This window comes from Acipenser ruthenus, chromosome 1 (genome assembly GCF_902713425.1).
Source record: "Acipenser ruthenus chromosome 1, fAciRut3.2 maternal haplotype, whole genome shotgun sequence".
NCBI classification, from domain to species: Eukaryota; Metazoa; Chordata; class Actinopteri; order Acipenseriformes; family Acipenseridae; genus Acipenser; species Acipenser ruthenus.
This window is the reverse complement of record NC_081189.1, coordinates 33,777,139-33,790,425: the sequence shown is the minus strand read 5'-3', so window position 1 is coordinate 33,790,425 and position 13,287 is coordinate 33,777,139. Positions and strand designations below refer to the sequence as shown.

General features: G+C 36.6%; 2 protein-coding genes across 3 annotated transcripts; both read left to right on the top strand.

Annotated features, from left to right (window-relative positions):
- The first annotated feature begins 213 nt into the window (after window positions 1–213).
- On the top strand, window positions 214–2,293 carry LOC131740226 (cyclin-O protein B-like). The gene is made up of 3 exons (XM_059035852.1): window positions 214–684; window positions 1,023–1,208; window positions 1,389–2,293. The coding sequence occupies exons 1-3, from the start codon at window positions 271–273 to the stop codon at window positions 1,845–1,847; spliced, it is 1,059 nt and encodes a 352-aa protein (XP_058891835.1). The 5' UTR covers window positions 214–270; the 3' UTR covers window positions 1,848–2,293.
- A 2,335-nt stretch (window positions 2,294–4,628) lies between these two features.
- Window positions 4,629–12,923, top strand: LOC117420673 (multicilin). 2 transcript variants are annotated; one of them, XM_059024004.1, is made up of 7 exons: window positions 4,629–4,829; window positions 4,993–5,068; window positions 5,154–5,230; window positions 11,143–11,215; window positions 11,416–11,672; window positions 11,928–12,038; window positions 12,448–12,923. In XM_059024004.1, the coding sequence occupies exons 1-7, from the start codon at window positions 4,728–4,730 to the stop codon at window positions 12,889–12,891; spliced, it is 1,140 nt and encodes a 379-aa protein (XP_058879987.1). In that variant the 5' UTR covers window positions 4,629–4,727; the 3' UTR covers window positions 12,892–12,923. The 2 variants fall into 2 exon arrangements, with proteins under 2 accessions (XP_058879987.1, XP_033890093.3); XM_034034202.3 differs by lacking the exons at window positions 4,629–4,829; window positions 4,993–5,068; window positions 5,154–5,230 and adding an exon at window positions 10,710–11,006.
- Window positions 12,924–13,287: the final 364 nt, after the last annotated feature.

Below are 13,287 nucleotides of genomic sequence, written 5' to 3'. Positions count from 1 at the left end.
GGCACCCGCATGTAACTCTGGCAACTCCAGGGCGCGTGGCAGGAGCAGGTCCTGCCGCGAGTCCTGTAATCAGATATCTAAATGAGTGGCAATGCGCGCTGACTTAACCGGGAAACCCACTCATCTGACGTCATCCAGGAGAAAACACCCATCAGCAACCAATAAAGTGTGCCTTCAAATGTAAATAAACTCATATGGACAGAGGAGGTTCTGTGAGTGCATTTATTCAGTGTGCACAATCGAGTCCGTCCTCATCGAAAAGACAGCACAATGGTCGTCTTTACTTTATATGAATGCACAACCAAGCAGATCAGTCCCAGTAAAAGGAAAAGGCATGGAAATGCTAGTGGGAACGAAGACGTAACCCCTGAAGACAGAGTCGAAGCACTCATCAGCAGAGCCAATATGAGGGCTCCCGTGAAAAAAGCCAGGCACCTAAGACACAGAAAGCAGAAAATAGAGTCTATGCTTAGCGACTCCGGCATTGAAGAAGATTTTGAGACTCCTAGTCCCAGTCCTTCGTCAGATGCAGGGTGTGATAGCCCGATGCTGGGGCAATCCCACCTGTCCACACCGCTAATAGACTGGCAGAATTTCAGAGAATATGGCGATACTTGTTACTACTACCAAAGGAACAACGAAGAGCGGTATCGTGCAGTCAATTGTTTATCTCTTCAGCCGCAGGTAAACACCAAATGTTTTATATAGAGTTGCAATTTATATAGTTAATTGTGAATTAAACTTACGCCGGGTCTATACCTTTGTTGTTATAACTGTACATTTATTTCAGTTACCGTTCATTTTTTATGATTATTTCGATAGTGAATTTAATAGTAAGAGTAGTTTAATTTATTTGTAGTCTAAAATGCTGTAATAGTCTTTGCTACAAAGTACATTCTGAAAAATAGAACATGTCTTAACAGCAGTAACAATGCAAGTTAATTTGGTCTATCCAATACTCCATTCTCTAAAATGAACTTTTATTTATTTTTTATATTTTTTAACCTGGTACATTTTTCTAGGTTACAGCAGAAGCTAGATGCAAGCTAATCAGCTGGCTGATCCCCGTCCATAGACATTTCAACCTGTGCTTTGAGTCGTTCTGCCTTGCAGTCAACATCATGGACCGTTTTCTCATGACAACGCCAGTTGCCTCAGATTGTTTCCAGTTGTTAGGCGTCACGTCACTGCTCATCGCGTGCAAGCAAGTAAGTATGCATTCAGTTGCAGCTTTCTGAAAACGTGATGCAAAAAAATACATCCTTTTGTACAGTACAATAAAATAAATAAACATATAATAAACGTATTTTCTTAATTAATTAGCTGCCCTTTTAATATTGTGGAACTGACCAATGTTTTTTTTTTTCTTTATTTGTTTGTTTTTCTAGGTGGAGGTGTATCCACCACGGATAAAGCAGTTGCTTGCCCTGTGCTGTGATGCTTTTACAAAGGATCAGCTTTGCAACCTAGAGTGCATTATCCTGATCAAGTTGAACTTCAGCCTGACAGCTCCGACACTGGCTTTCTTCCTCGAGCATTTCACAAAACAGAGACTAGAGGGTGGTGATGAGCTATGCAAACGAAGACTCTCAGAGTCAGGACAAACAAAAAACCTGGCCAGGACGATCGCTGAGCTCAGCCTGGCAGATTATGCATTTAATAGGTACCCTGCTTCCCTTCTGGCCATCTGTTCAATAAGGCTGGCAGACCAAATGATGGATCTTCATTACACGATCAGTCAGGATCTCAGTGGATATCCAGAGAGTGTGGTGGAGGACTGTACAGAAAGTCTGAGGATGCTAGTATCACTCAATGGAGAAGTATTACATTCCTTGGCTGAATTATAATTTATAATGCACCTATGTATATTGTTTATGCAATGTTCCATGGACTTGTTCTAATTTATATATTTTACAGTGCAGATTCTAACAGAATTCTGTTGTAAATCATGTGTTACTAAAATAGTCTTGTTCTAAGACACTCTGTGTAGACTTAATTTTAAGTTTTATTTGGTTGTTTAATTTCAAATCAATGTATATTATGCAATCCCTATACAGGAATGCAATGGTGTAATGTCTTGTACAGAATTCCTGAAGTATTACCATAGTTATAGCTCATTTATTTTCTGTTACTGAGAAGAAAAACAGAGAACTCCTAAATGAGGAGCACTGAAATTAATATTGTCACTTGTATAACACTTTCGGCTAATGTACACATTGTAAATAGTAATATTTATATTTATTTATAGGCTAGTGAATATGTTGAATTTGTAATGATGTACTGTAATAAACTTTTGCACATTTATGCACTCAATTTGAAGTGCACTCTAATAAATGGTTATTTACAATGTGAAAAAATATGTATGTATGTATGTATTATTATTATTATTATTATTATTATTATTATTATTATTATTATTATTATTATTATTATTATTAGTAGTAGTAGTAGTAGTAGTAGTAGTCGTAGTAGTATTAAGAAAACAAGAAATGGAATGAAATAAACCCAACAAAACTGATACAAATAACTATGTTATTTGTTTATTATCCCATGATCACCAGTTATTACAGTTTCTGGACTCATGGATAGTTGGCATGATGTCACCAGCTTATTTTACCTTTGGGACTGTCTCTGATCAAGCCTCGATGGAATTTCTGTATCAAGGCCAGTATAAAAAAAGACCACGGGTGCACGGCAAGTCTTTACCAAACTCACAGTATCAGGGGAGCATACCCCTTGTGTTCATCTGGTGGTGATTTTATACTGGCTTCATTACTGACATTCCACCATGCTCAGGCTTGCTCAAAGTCAGCCTCAAAGATATAAATATGTTGGTGAGTTTGTTAAACAAGGTAAACACTAAAGTGTGCTGCAGTAATAAATTATGACAAATAACACTAATGAGGCACTAAACAGATACAAATGCAAATTCAGAGGGTATAAAGTCTTCCTTCAAGCTTTCCCCATAACCTGTATAACTGCTCCACGTGCACTCTCTGTAGAGCAATTCCTATGTGACCAATACTCTAAACAATTAATTTACCAGTACTTTATAGAACAGTCTAACTCATCGCCTTATCTATTTATTGGTATTATTCCCCTCTGGAATTTTCTCAACAAAATCAAGCAAAATACTTCACTGGAAGAGAATGAGGTGGGGGAAGGAAAGCATCTGAGTGTGTTTTGTCAAATAAAAATTCATAGTTGAAACGTTTTACAAGAATAACATTTTAAATCTGTATTTTTGTCTAATATAATCAAAACATATAATTAAATTAATACATTAATTACTATAGGCTACGTGTAAAAAAAAAAAAAGGTTACATGCAACGGATTTAAACCCTTCGGTCACTTCATGTATGATTGTACTGTCGGTGAGACTGCCTGTAAGAAAACGAGCTGCTGGCTTGACCGTGTGGATTAAAAAAATAATAATTAAAATGTACCTCAGTGTACGTTTATGTCTTCAGGATTTAAAGGGCTAATACAGTAGTTGTTTATGGCACAGGATAGACAGGTGCATTAAGCAACACAAAGATTTTTTGTCTGGAGGGTAAAGGTTTTTTTTTTGTTTTTGTTTTTTAGTGTAACCGAGTGTCTTACGATTGTTTTAGACCAGGTCATAATTTGGAATGAATTTGTAAGTTTCCACATCACACAACGACCATCACAAGACTATATTGCGACCCCATAACCCTCCCTTTCTCATCTCCTATAAATGCAGTTTCTTGCATGGATGGGCAACCTGGCAATGCCATTACCCTTACCCGAGATGTATAGAGTAGGCTACACCAACTTCTGTTTGTGGTCTACTTTTCGATTTGAAATGTGTCACATTATCATACATTAATAAAACTTATATATGTTTTTCAAACTGATATCACCCTCTCATGTAAAAAAAAACAAAAAACAAAAAACACTATAAATGATAGGCCTGTTTTACCGTGTTCAATAACGCTATTCTGTAGATCATATGCAACACAATGTATTATTGTTTATGTTGGTAACACTTTTGGACAAACATGAACCAAATTTTTTTTTTTTTTAAATCAACAAAAACAAAACAGTTAATGTCACTCTCAGTTATCGGTTCCTTTTTGTATTAAGAAATTAGCATAATATGACAGTAGACTACATACAAAACCAATTAAATACCTGACTGAGAAGTTGTTTTAAAAAAGAAATTAATAGTTGCCTTAATAATGATATATTATAGTATTATTAAATGAACGCAAACGTTTAATATTATAAGTATGAAATCAGCTGACCACGCGCCATAAAACGACAAAAGGGCGCACTCTATAATCTTCAGCTTGCATTAATAAACTGCCATAGTCTCCTGTGATCCCCAGTGGACAATGTGGCTGTTTAAATTTTAGCGCCTCTCCTCTGCACAGATTGTCTCATCCAAGAGGCGCCACCTCTGGCGCTCACTCAGCTTCTATAGTTGTGAAAATGATTAGCCTTTGCTTTCCACAAGCTGAAAAATCTCCAGGGACGCTTTTACCTTGGAGACTTGTTAAAGAACGTTGATTGGGTTAAGAAAAAATAACGACAATTGTTCAAGTATAAGAGCAATAGATAGACAGAAACTCGTGGTAAATGGTGCAGGATTAACCACTGGGAAATAATAATAATAATAATAATAATAATAATAATAATAATAATAATAATAATAATAATAATAATAATTTTATTCTGAAACCTATTATTTTATTTGCAGTAAAATGCAAAATGAAAGAAAAGCGTTTGGGAGAATTTGCCCCAACAGGATAGCGGATTTCGCTAGAGGTCAAGACAGAAAACATTCAAAAGATCGGAATAATCAGGTACTGTTGGATATTTTAATAATATTAATAATAATAATAATAATAATAATAATAATAATAATAATAATAATAATAATAATAATATAGCCTACTTTCTAAAACTTTATGATGGATTGCCAAATCACATTGTGGCTTTACTAAACACCCATCTATATCTGTATAGGACGTTCCAAAAATTTCCACGAACAATGCTCCAATACCAATATACATCGAAGAGACAACGAGTATCTCACATGAAGGTACAGTTTTGTTATCAGCACATGTATTGACCTAAATGTCTCGTTTTGACGAGTGTATGTATAACTTCTGATTTCTCCTTTTCAGCCTTTGCAACGATCGCCTGGCAAGATTTAGAAGATTGTACCTCAGTTCTTCAAAGAGAAAGTAACTCTATTCAGCAGGTAAGATATCTAACTGATAGACAACGTAATGTAGTATACTGTTAAATTAAAGACATTACTACTGGGCAAGACTTGAAACCACAAGGCAACATATTATTTAGAATTGGCAATGTTTACCTATTATAGTATTGTACGATACTAAGCTTAAAACTATTGTACTACATGCAAAATATGTAATACAATACAATGGTCTCTTAAATAGTATAGATCACTGATGTTTAGGTCTTCTGACATTAAACTTTTAACCGCATAGCTAAAATGAAGTGGTCGAAAGCATCCACTCTGTTGCAAATATATGCATTCTTGTTTCTAATAAGGGTATTTTTTTTCTTTGTTTTGCCAATCATGTATGATTATAATAACTGCAGCAGGTGGAAACAGCAACATGCAAAAGTAAGAGTTCATATGAACACAGAACAAAGAAAATCCTGCAGTTGTAAACAAGGTTATTTAAATCCCTATAGCTCCACGTGCGTTCTGTAAATGTTTTGGAAACAGTCAAGGCGTTACTATAGGAACTTGTGGCTGAACTGTGGAAACGCTGGACAATATTTTACAGCAGTTGGCTCAGACGTGCCATGGCTTCTAATAAAATTGCTACTGAAAAATAGTCTGGCTTTGAAATCCAGTGAGTAAAACGATAAGAACTGTTCTAAGTTCATGACATTAACTTTTTGTCAGGTCATGAAAAATGTTTAAATGTGGTACTTCCATAAACACAGTATCTTGATAAAAAATGACTGTTAATCCCCTTTGGCGTTAGTGGGGGTTTATGTTTAAGATTTTAGTTTCTAGACTGTGAACGGGAATCAAAGCAGCAGCATGTGTCACCTTTACCAGGAAACACAGTGAATATTTGATCATAAATCACAGTTTTACAAAGGCTATCTGAGATTATTTTGTGTAAGGGTTGAAGTTTTGGCACACGTGTCTATTAATTAACAGGCGTGGCTAACTGCTTTTACTTCAGTTCCAGTACGCCCATTCCAACCTGGGCTATGTTTCATTCCAAAACCTCGCCCCTATGCCCTACTCCCTTTAAAGTGATCACTTCCAGGAGTGATCACTTCGAAGGGAAGTAGGGCGTAGGGTCGCAAAAGTGTTTCAATTGGAACACACTTCAGCGTCATCATTCACAGCCAGGGAAGGGCGTCATCATTTGTCAGCGCTAGAAATATGTATTCACAATGTACAACCCTGTCTCTTACACCATTTAAAAGTTAATTTTGTTGCCTTTCATTTGACCAACATATATGTAGCACAAACCAGAGAAGATATACATAATAAAGTGAAAACATTGCAACTAGGCAGAATTAACCCGCGTATAAAGAGTTAAAAATGTAATTCCAATTATTATTCCTTTTCTTAAAGGAGATTCAGCCAAGCAGCAATACCAACATACAAATTATCTTCTGCATTAACAGCAATATAATTATGTACACAACATAATACTAACCAATGCAACTGTGATATGTAAATATATATTAAAATCAAATAATTAAAAGTGAATATAAATATTAAGAAATGTATTTAAAATTAAAACCCGTAATCAAATTCACTTTTCAGGGATATAGCCTGCAATGCTACACAATCTGTCACCTGTCCCTGTAATAATTAAAATAAATGAACTGAAAAAAGCTGTTTCATGAGAACAAATTTGCTATCTAGCAATACAGATAGCCAACTAGCTTGTTAGCAAGGTATTCTTCAAGGTCTCATCTATACAGAGTAACATAGCTTGCTATTCGTTTGTTTTTATTGACAATAGCAAGCTAATAGAAAAGAATTGTGGAATATGTCGTTTTAAAACCTTGAAATATATCTTTGCTTCTATATGACTCGATCCCACATATCCCAAAATTCTTTTCAGCGTCCTGTCCCTGTCTATTGGCTGAGCGCCGCAGAGCAAGCAGCTAGCGTCATATTCAAATTTCAAACTACGCAGAAACACGGAGCACATCGCTTAAATGTGTTTAAGCTTCTGACTGTCTCTGTTGAATCGAATACTGTTTTGTTGTTACCCGTATTTTTACTTTCATCGGCAGACGCGCTCTGGATGCAAGTACAGTGCTGACACTCCTACAATTATGTTAAGCGAGGTTTCGTGTAAATGTATAAAGAAAAAACCCAGTGTATATTTTAGCACTAGTACAACAAGCCCATGTACGGAATTAAAATGAAAGGACATAGAATAGACTAGTCATTTTTTGTAACAATTTAATTGGTTTAAAAGCAAACAGATTGGTCGTTCTAAATCAAATCAATAATCGGTATAAATGCAACAATTGGAGTATACGTTTTGAAAACATCAAGGTATAAATGCAACAATTGGAATATAGGCCTACGTTTTGAAAACATTCGGCGGGCAAAATGGCTGATTTTCGTTTCATTTCGCAGTACATCCGAAGATTTCATGGTAAAAACAGCCGCGATGCATTGTTGGTAGCGGCTAGAATGCGTGCTCACAGGAACGTAAATTGAAAGACAAATTGCGCTCCTGAGTCGACGCTTTTCTAGTGAGGCCAGGTTCCTATTTATACTTCATGAAATGATTTGAAACCAGTATAAAACCATAGCATTATCAAAGCTGTTTGCAGCTATTCTGAATCGCCCCATTGTGAAATGAATTGAACATCTAAGCAATATAACAAAGTCGGGTGCTGTGCTTTTTATCTTGAAAAGGTGCAAAAAAGCAACAGCACATTGGATTTTTTTTTTTTAAATCTGTGCTTAGATATACAAAGAAAACAGAATCTTCTGAGGAGGACTGCTGGCAGAGCTATGCAATATCTGAAGGTTTGGGTCAGAAAAAAGTCTGGCTGTTCTTATGCCACTTAAAGGTATTTCTTAAAGATTTAGAAGGGAAAAGAAGAAATAGATTGTTTTTAATCATTTCACATCTGCCTTCTTTATACACAGTAAATGTGCACAAGATTGTGGTCAGTTGTTGTTTTTTAGCCTATAGTACTACTTAAATAAGATAAGTTAAGTAGTACAGGAGGCTGTGTGGTCCAGTGGTTAAAGAAACGGGCTTGTAACCAGGAGCTCCCCGGTTCAAATCCCACCTCAGCCACTGATTCATTTTGTGACCCTGAGCAAGTCACTTAACCTCCTTGTGCTCCGTCTTTCGGGTGAGATGCACTTGTAAGTGACTCTGCAGCTGATGCAGTTCACACACCCTAGTCTCTGTAAGTCGCCTTGGATAAAGGTGTCTGCTAAATAAACAAATAATAATTTACATACAGGAAATGCTGTTCCCAAGACTCAAAAGTGTCCAGCATACATTTCAAATACAGTATAGCTAATATTCACCTTGCCTAAATACATGTTAGGCAAAAACATTTAACCTTAGCCATGGTAAGGGATATGAACAAAGAATATGTAACAGTAAACTGATTGTGTATATCCCAAGCTAATACAACCCCCTTAAAAGAAAGAACCTGTTATATATTGTAATTAATTTAAGAAAACTGGAGCACCAATTCAGGGTTGGAGTATGGAACATTACATAAAACTGCTCACTAAGAGCAGTATCCAAAATATTATTTAGGATTCCTGTGTTCTCTTGTACTGTATACTCTTCACAACTGTAGTGACAATTTCATAAATTGACCCATTATCTGGTGTCTTTATAAAGTTACTGGATACTATTTGTTTTAGAAAGTAATCATTTCATATTGATTCAATTCATTGAGATATGATAGGCTTGTATTGATTTGTCGTGTTATTCCCAACGCACATAGGAATTATAAACCTTAACTGTAACAAAAGCAGTTTTTTTTTGGCAGCATACCCAGCCAGGAATAGGCTCAACAGATTCATTTATAGTTTAAAAATAAGAGTTTCCATTTGAGAAATCAAATCTTAGGGTTGAGAATGCCTGAGGTTAGTTGCACTCACCCATGACATTATTATAGATATTAATAAGACACACAAAATAGTTCCCTGTGCTGGTTGTATTATTGTTTCTAAGTTTCTGTCATTTTTTATTATTGTTTTGCAAAGCCCAGTGCAGCACATTAAATGTTCCACCTTCAGTTGACAGATTGAGATAAAAAGTGTGCATCAGATTGTTGTCAGTAATCCTGCCTGCAGTAAATGGTGCTGGAGGGGGGGTTGTGAAGAATGGACTTATGGAGCCAGCCTTCTCCTGGGTACCAGTGGGTGCTACACGCTTCTCATTCTGCTTGTTGGCACAGTGGCAGCCTGCGCCCTGGGCAGGGCAGTGTTTTCAAACATGAGTAATTGATGAATTGTATGCAATACGCAAATATGAATGCATAAATCTCCTGAATGACGTCTTAATTTATGTGAGCCTTTAAGAATGCAGGATTACATTTTAATTAAATATCTTCAAAGGCACCCTGACTTGTACAGTTTTTTGGCTGCAGCCTTTGTTGTTTAAACAATTTCCCATTTAAAATTTTGAAATGGTGTTTTTTCAAATTTCCAAACACAAAAATTCCAGCATAAAAGATTAATTCTCAAACTGAATGCAGTGGGGATTCAAGGAAATGCATGCACATGGATTAGGGAGTGGTAAACATGTAGAAAACAGAAAGTACTGATTAGAGGAGAAACCTCAAAATGGAGCGAGGTAACCAGTGGTGTATCACAGGGATCAGTATTAGGTCCTCTGCTATTCCCATTTACATTAATGATTTAGATTCTGGTATAGTAAGCAAACTTGTTAAATTTGCAGACAACATAAAAATAATAGGAGTGGCAAACACTGTTGCAGCACCAAAAATCATTCAAAATGATCTAGATAGCATTCAGAACTGGGCAGACACATGGCAAATGACATTCAGTACAGTATTAAAGTACTAATCAGTGGCTCTTTGCAGGTGTTTCTATCAAGGCTGAGAAGTGTCGTTTGTATAGACAGTAAAGATCAACAAACATCCCCTCGGCTGAATACCCATTCTTTAATTTGCAGTAGATCAATTCATATTAACCCTTTTCATGCAGGGAATGGGCAATTAAAGGTCGGTTAACACTTGGGACAGTTTTTGTAAGTATGTTACTCACTGAGAGAGTGAGGTCTACAGAAACCTGGAGTTACTTGTAATTTTATTATCACATGCTACACAAGGCCACTTAATTAACAGCGAAGCAACTAGTTCGGTAATTTCTTTTTTTTTTTAATACAAGGTCTTTGCTGCACACTTTTCTTAATGTGAAAGTACTATAACATTAGCATAACGTCCTTTCCACGGTTACTCTTTGTTTAGTGCAGTTAAAACACCGCAAGGAGAAGTACGTAAGCAATCCGACACCAAATATAAAATCCGAAGGGTGTGGTGGAATGCTGCGCGAGGTAAAGTCTGCCTCTTTTGTGTGAAGGAGGTGTTGGGGTTAATCTCACTGTTTGTAAAGGAGTGAAGGAATGTGCAGGTCGGGCGCTGTGGTTGGCTCGTGTGGCGAGCCTATAGGAACACAGCAGGTCCGATGTATAATCTGCAAAGACAGACGAGTGGCAGTTTGTGCAACGCGTGCCACCTCTGAACACGCTTCTTCCTCAAATATATAATCCTTTGACAACCAGAGACAGATATCTGCTTGCACAAGTTGCATAGAGCTAGAACTAGTGCTGTAGACTAAAACTTTGTTCACGTCCAAAAGGGATAGGGCAGCTCTGCAGGACCTATCAAAGGACCTTTCTTACACAGATAAATAAATACATAAATAAATAAATAAATCATTCCGACAACTTTAAGACATGGCAGTCCGGACCTGTTACATGCAATTTCCATCATGGGGATTCGAATTCCAGGTATGATCCACTGGATGCACTAAACGTTGTTGTTGTTGTCGTTGTTGTTGTTGAGTTAAAAGCGAAATTAACTGAAAATGGATTGCCCTTTTGGTTTACAGCTTATTATAATATTGACATGTATCTTATTTTAAAGAATGCTCGCCTGCCAGACACTTCGGATTTTGATCTTCAAGACTTCAGGGATGCGGTTGATAATTTCATTCCCGGTAAGTACGTGTTCATTCATCTTTAAAATTTAAATGCATACTACTCGGCTATATTTAAATACTGACCGTCTTTGTAATAAATTGCTTAAATACCTCAATTACGTCTTTTTAAATACACGGGAGGTTACTGATTTATAACCAACTTATATAAATATAAAAACTGTAACCAATGCTTCATTTGTCTCTTTATGTATCCACAGATCATCCTGCGTTAATGCAGCCCTGCATTGGCGGTATTGACATGCAGATGTCGAGCTGCGATGTGTCCGACTTTGAAGCCTGTATCACTTCTCCTATCCCCGCTCCACAGGACCATCTCCTCAACAGGAACATGTCATACACGTCCCCTACACATGTTCACCATGACAATGTGCAACCACTGGCTGAGCAATACTGGATGGACATGGCAGGCCACAACCAGAAAGCGCTGGGGGATGCTTTGGTGGTTAACAATCAGGTAGGCAGCAGTTTTTAACAATTCATTTTCAACGTACCGGTATGTGCGTGGTATCTGCATGACAAGAGGAAAACAATGTTTACTCGTATATCAAGCAGTGTGCAATTATAATGTTTAAAATTAACGGAAACTATAAACCTGTAAGCTTAGTCTTAAAGTAATCAAGTGTTGTTACCCAGAGTTACTGTCGCGCTGGATCGTTTGACGATTAAGCATGCATGTCTATCTGTACTGACACTTTTTTCTTTATCACAGCTGCACCTTACATTGAACAGAAAACAAGAGGAGATTGCTTCATTGCAGGAAAGAAATGTCAAACTGAAGGAACTTGCGAACCAAGCCAAGCATTTGGCTTCAGTACTTGATGTAAGTGTTATATTTAATGTGAGAAGTTTTTGTTAATGTATAAATTGGGACTGGGATATTAAAAGGTTGCACTTGTAGATCAAACCTGCACACTAAAAAATATATATTTGTATGCATGTAGGCTGGATGTAGCTAAGGTACATTAATCCTTTTACCATATCATCAAATTATGATTCAACTTTTTTAGTTTTTGAGTTGTGCTAAATGTATACAATGCTTTGTCTAAATCTACAAACAAGTGTTGAATGTAAAATGTAGCTGCAATTACATGAGCCGACTGCAGGTGGTGATGTTGTACTGCAATCCCAGTGTACCAGTTCTTGCCATCACATTGGTTCTCTAGTTGTGTTTATTATTGCAATGCTCTTGTTTTGTACTTATGTCTCTTTTGTTTTCTTTTTCTTTCTAGAAACTTATCACGCAATCTAAAAATACCAACGAAACAACTGTCGAAGATTTTCCACCCAAGACTGGCATGAAAAGACAGAGGCTGGAAGACTTGTACGAGCCCGTCCCAGACAGTAAAGCTGTGGATGATATGTTAAGAGACATTACAGATACATGTCATGCAGCTTTACAACGCAACGCTAAGCATCCAAAATTGCAGCATGAAATGGGAAACTCAACTCAAAGCACGGAAACTATAAATATGTATGGCGCCTTCAATGGACTACAGACCTGTACCACGCGTAGCTCAGTCACCCTGAGCGGCAGTGACATGGATGACGGAATGTTCTTTAGAACCTCGATAAGAGACCACTGCACAATCAAAACTCTGGCTTTTCCTCAGGGGAATGCATTCACCACAAAGAAACCTTGTGGAGGCTATAAATTCCGATGGGTTCCAAACTAGACTGAAATTTCAGCTAACTACACTGACCAGATTATATAATGCAATATATATATATATATATATATATATATATATATATATATATATATATATATATACTGTATATATTGCATTATACTTTGCACTGCCGCACTTAGGAACCTCTCAAACTGGTTGTATACATAGTAGGTTAGTCCTTTAAATGTCATCTTAGAAAAAAAAGTGTTAATTACGTTATTATAGTGTAGACAAAAGTATGGATAAAAAAATCTACATCATGTATTTTTATGTATTTATTTATATGCAGTTACACCCTTGTGTTTTTTTCACAACAACCAACCATTCTAAAATGATTTGTAGAAAAAGAGTATTTATTTAAATTAAGTTGCTGCTGTTAGACAGACAAGGACCCCACTG

What these genes read in the sequence shown, in the direction of transcription:
- LOC131740226 (XM_059035852.1), top strand. Translation starts at nt 271, where the DNA reads ATGGTCGTCTTTACTTTATATGAATGCACAACCAAGCAGATCAGTCCC. An exon ending in GTTTATCTCTTCAGCCGCAG is followed by an intron (nt 685 to 1,022) that starts GTAAACACCAAA and finishes ACATTTTTCTAG; the next exon opens with GTTACAGCAGAAGCTAGATG. An exon ending in TGCTCATCGCGTGCAAGCAA is followed by an intron (nt 1,209 to 1,388) that starts GTAAGTATGCAT and finishes TTGTTTTTCTAG; the next exon opens with GTGGAGGTGTATCCACCACG.
- LOC117420673 (XM_059024004.1), top strand. Translation starts at nt 4,728, where the DNA reads ATGCAAAATGAAAGAAAAGCGTTTGGGAGAATTTGCCCCAACAGGATA. An exon ending in GGTTGATAATTTCATTCCCG is followed by an intron (nt 11,216 to 11,415) that starts GTAAGTACGTGT and finishes ATGTATCCACAG; the next exon opens with ATCATCCTGCGTTAATGCAG. An exon ending in ATTTGGCTTCAGTACTTGAT is followed by an intron (nt 12,039 to 12,447) that starts GTAAGTGTTATA and finishes TTTTCTTTCTAG; the next exon opens with AAACTTATCACGCAATCTAA.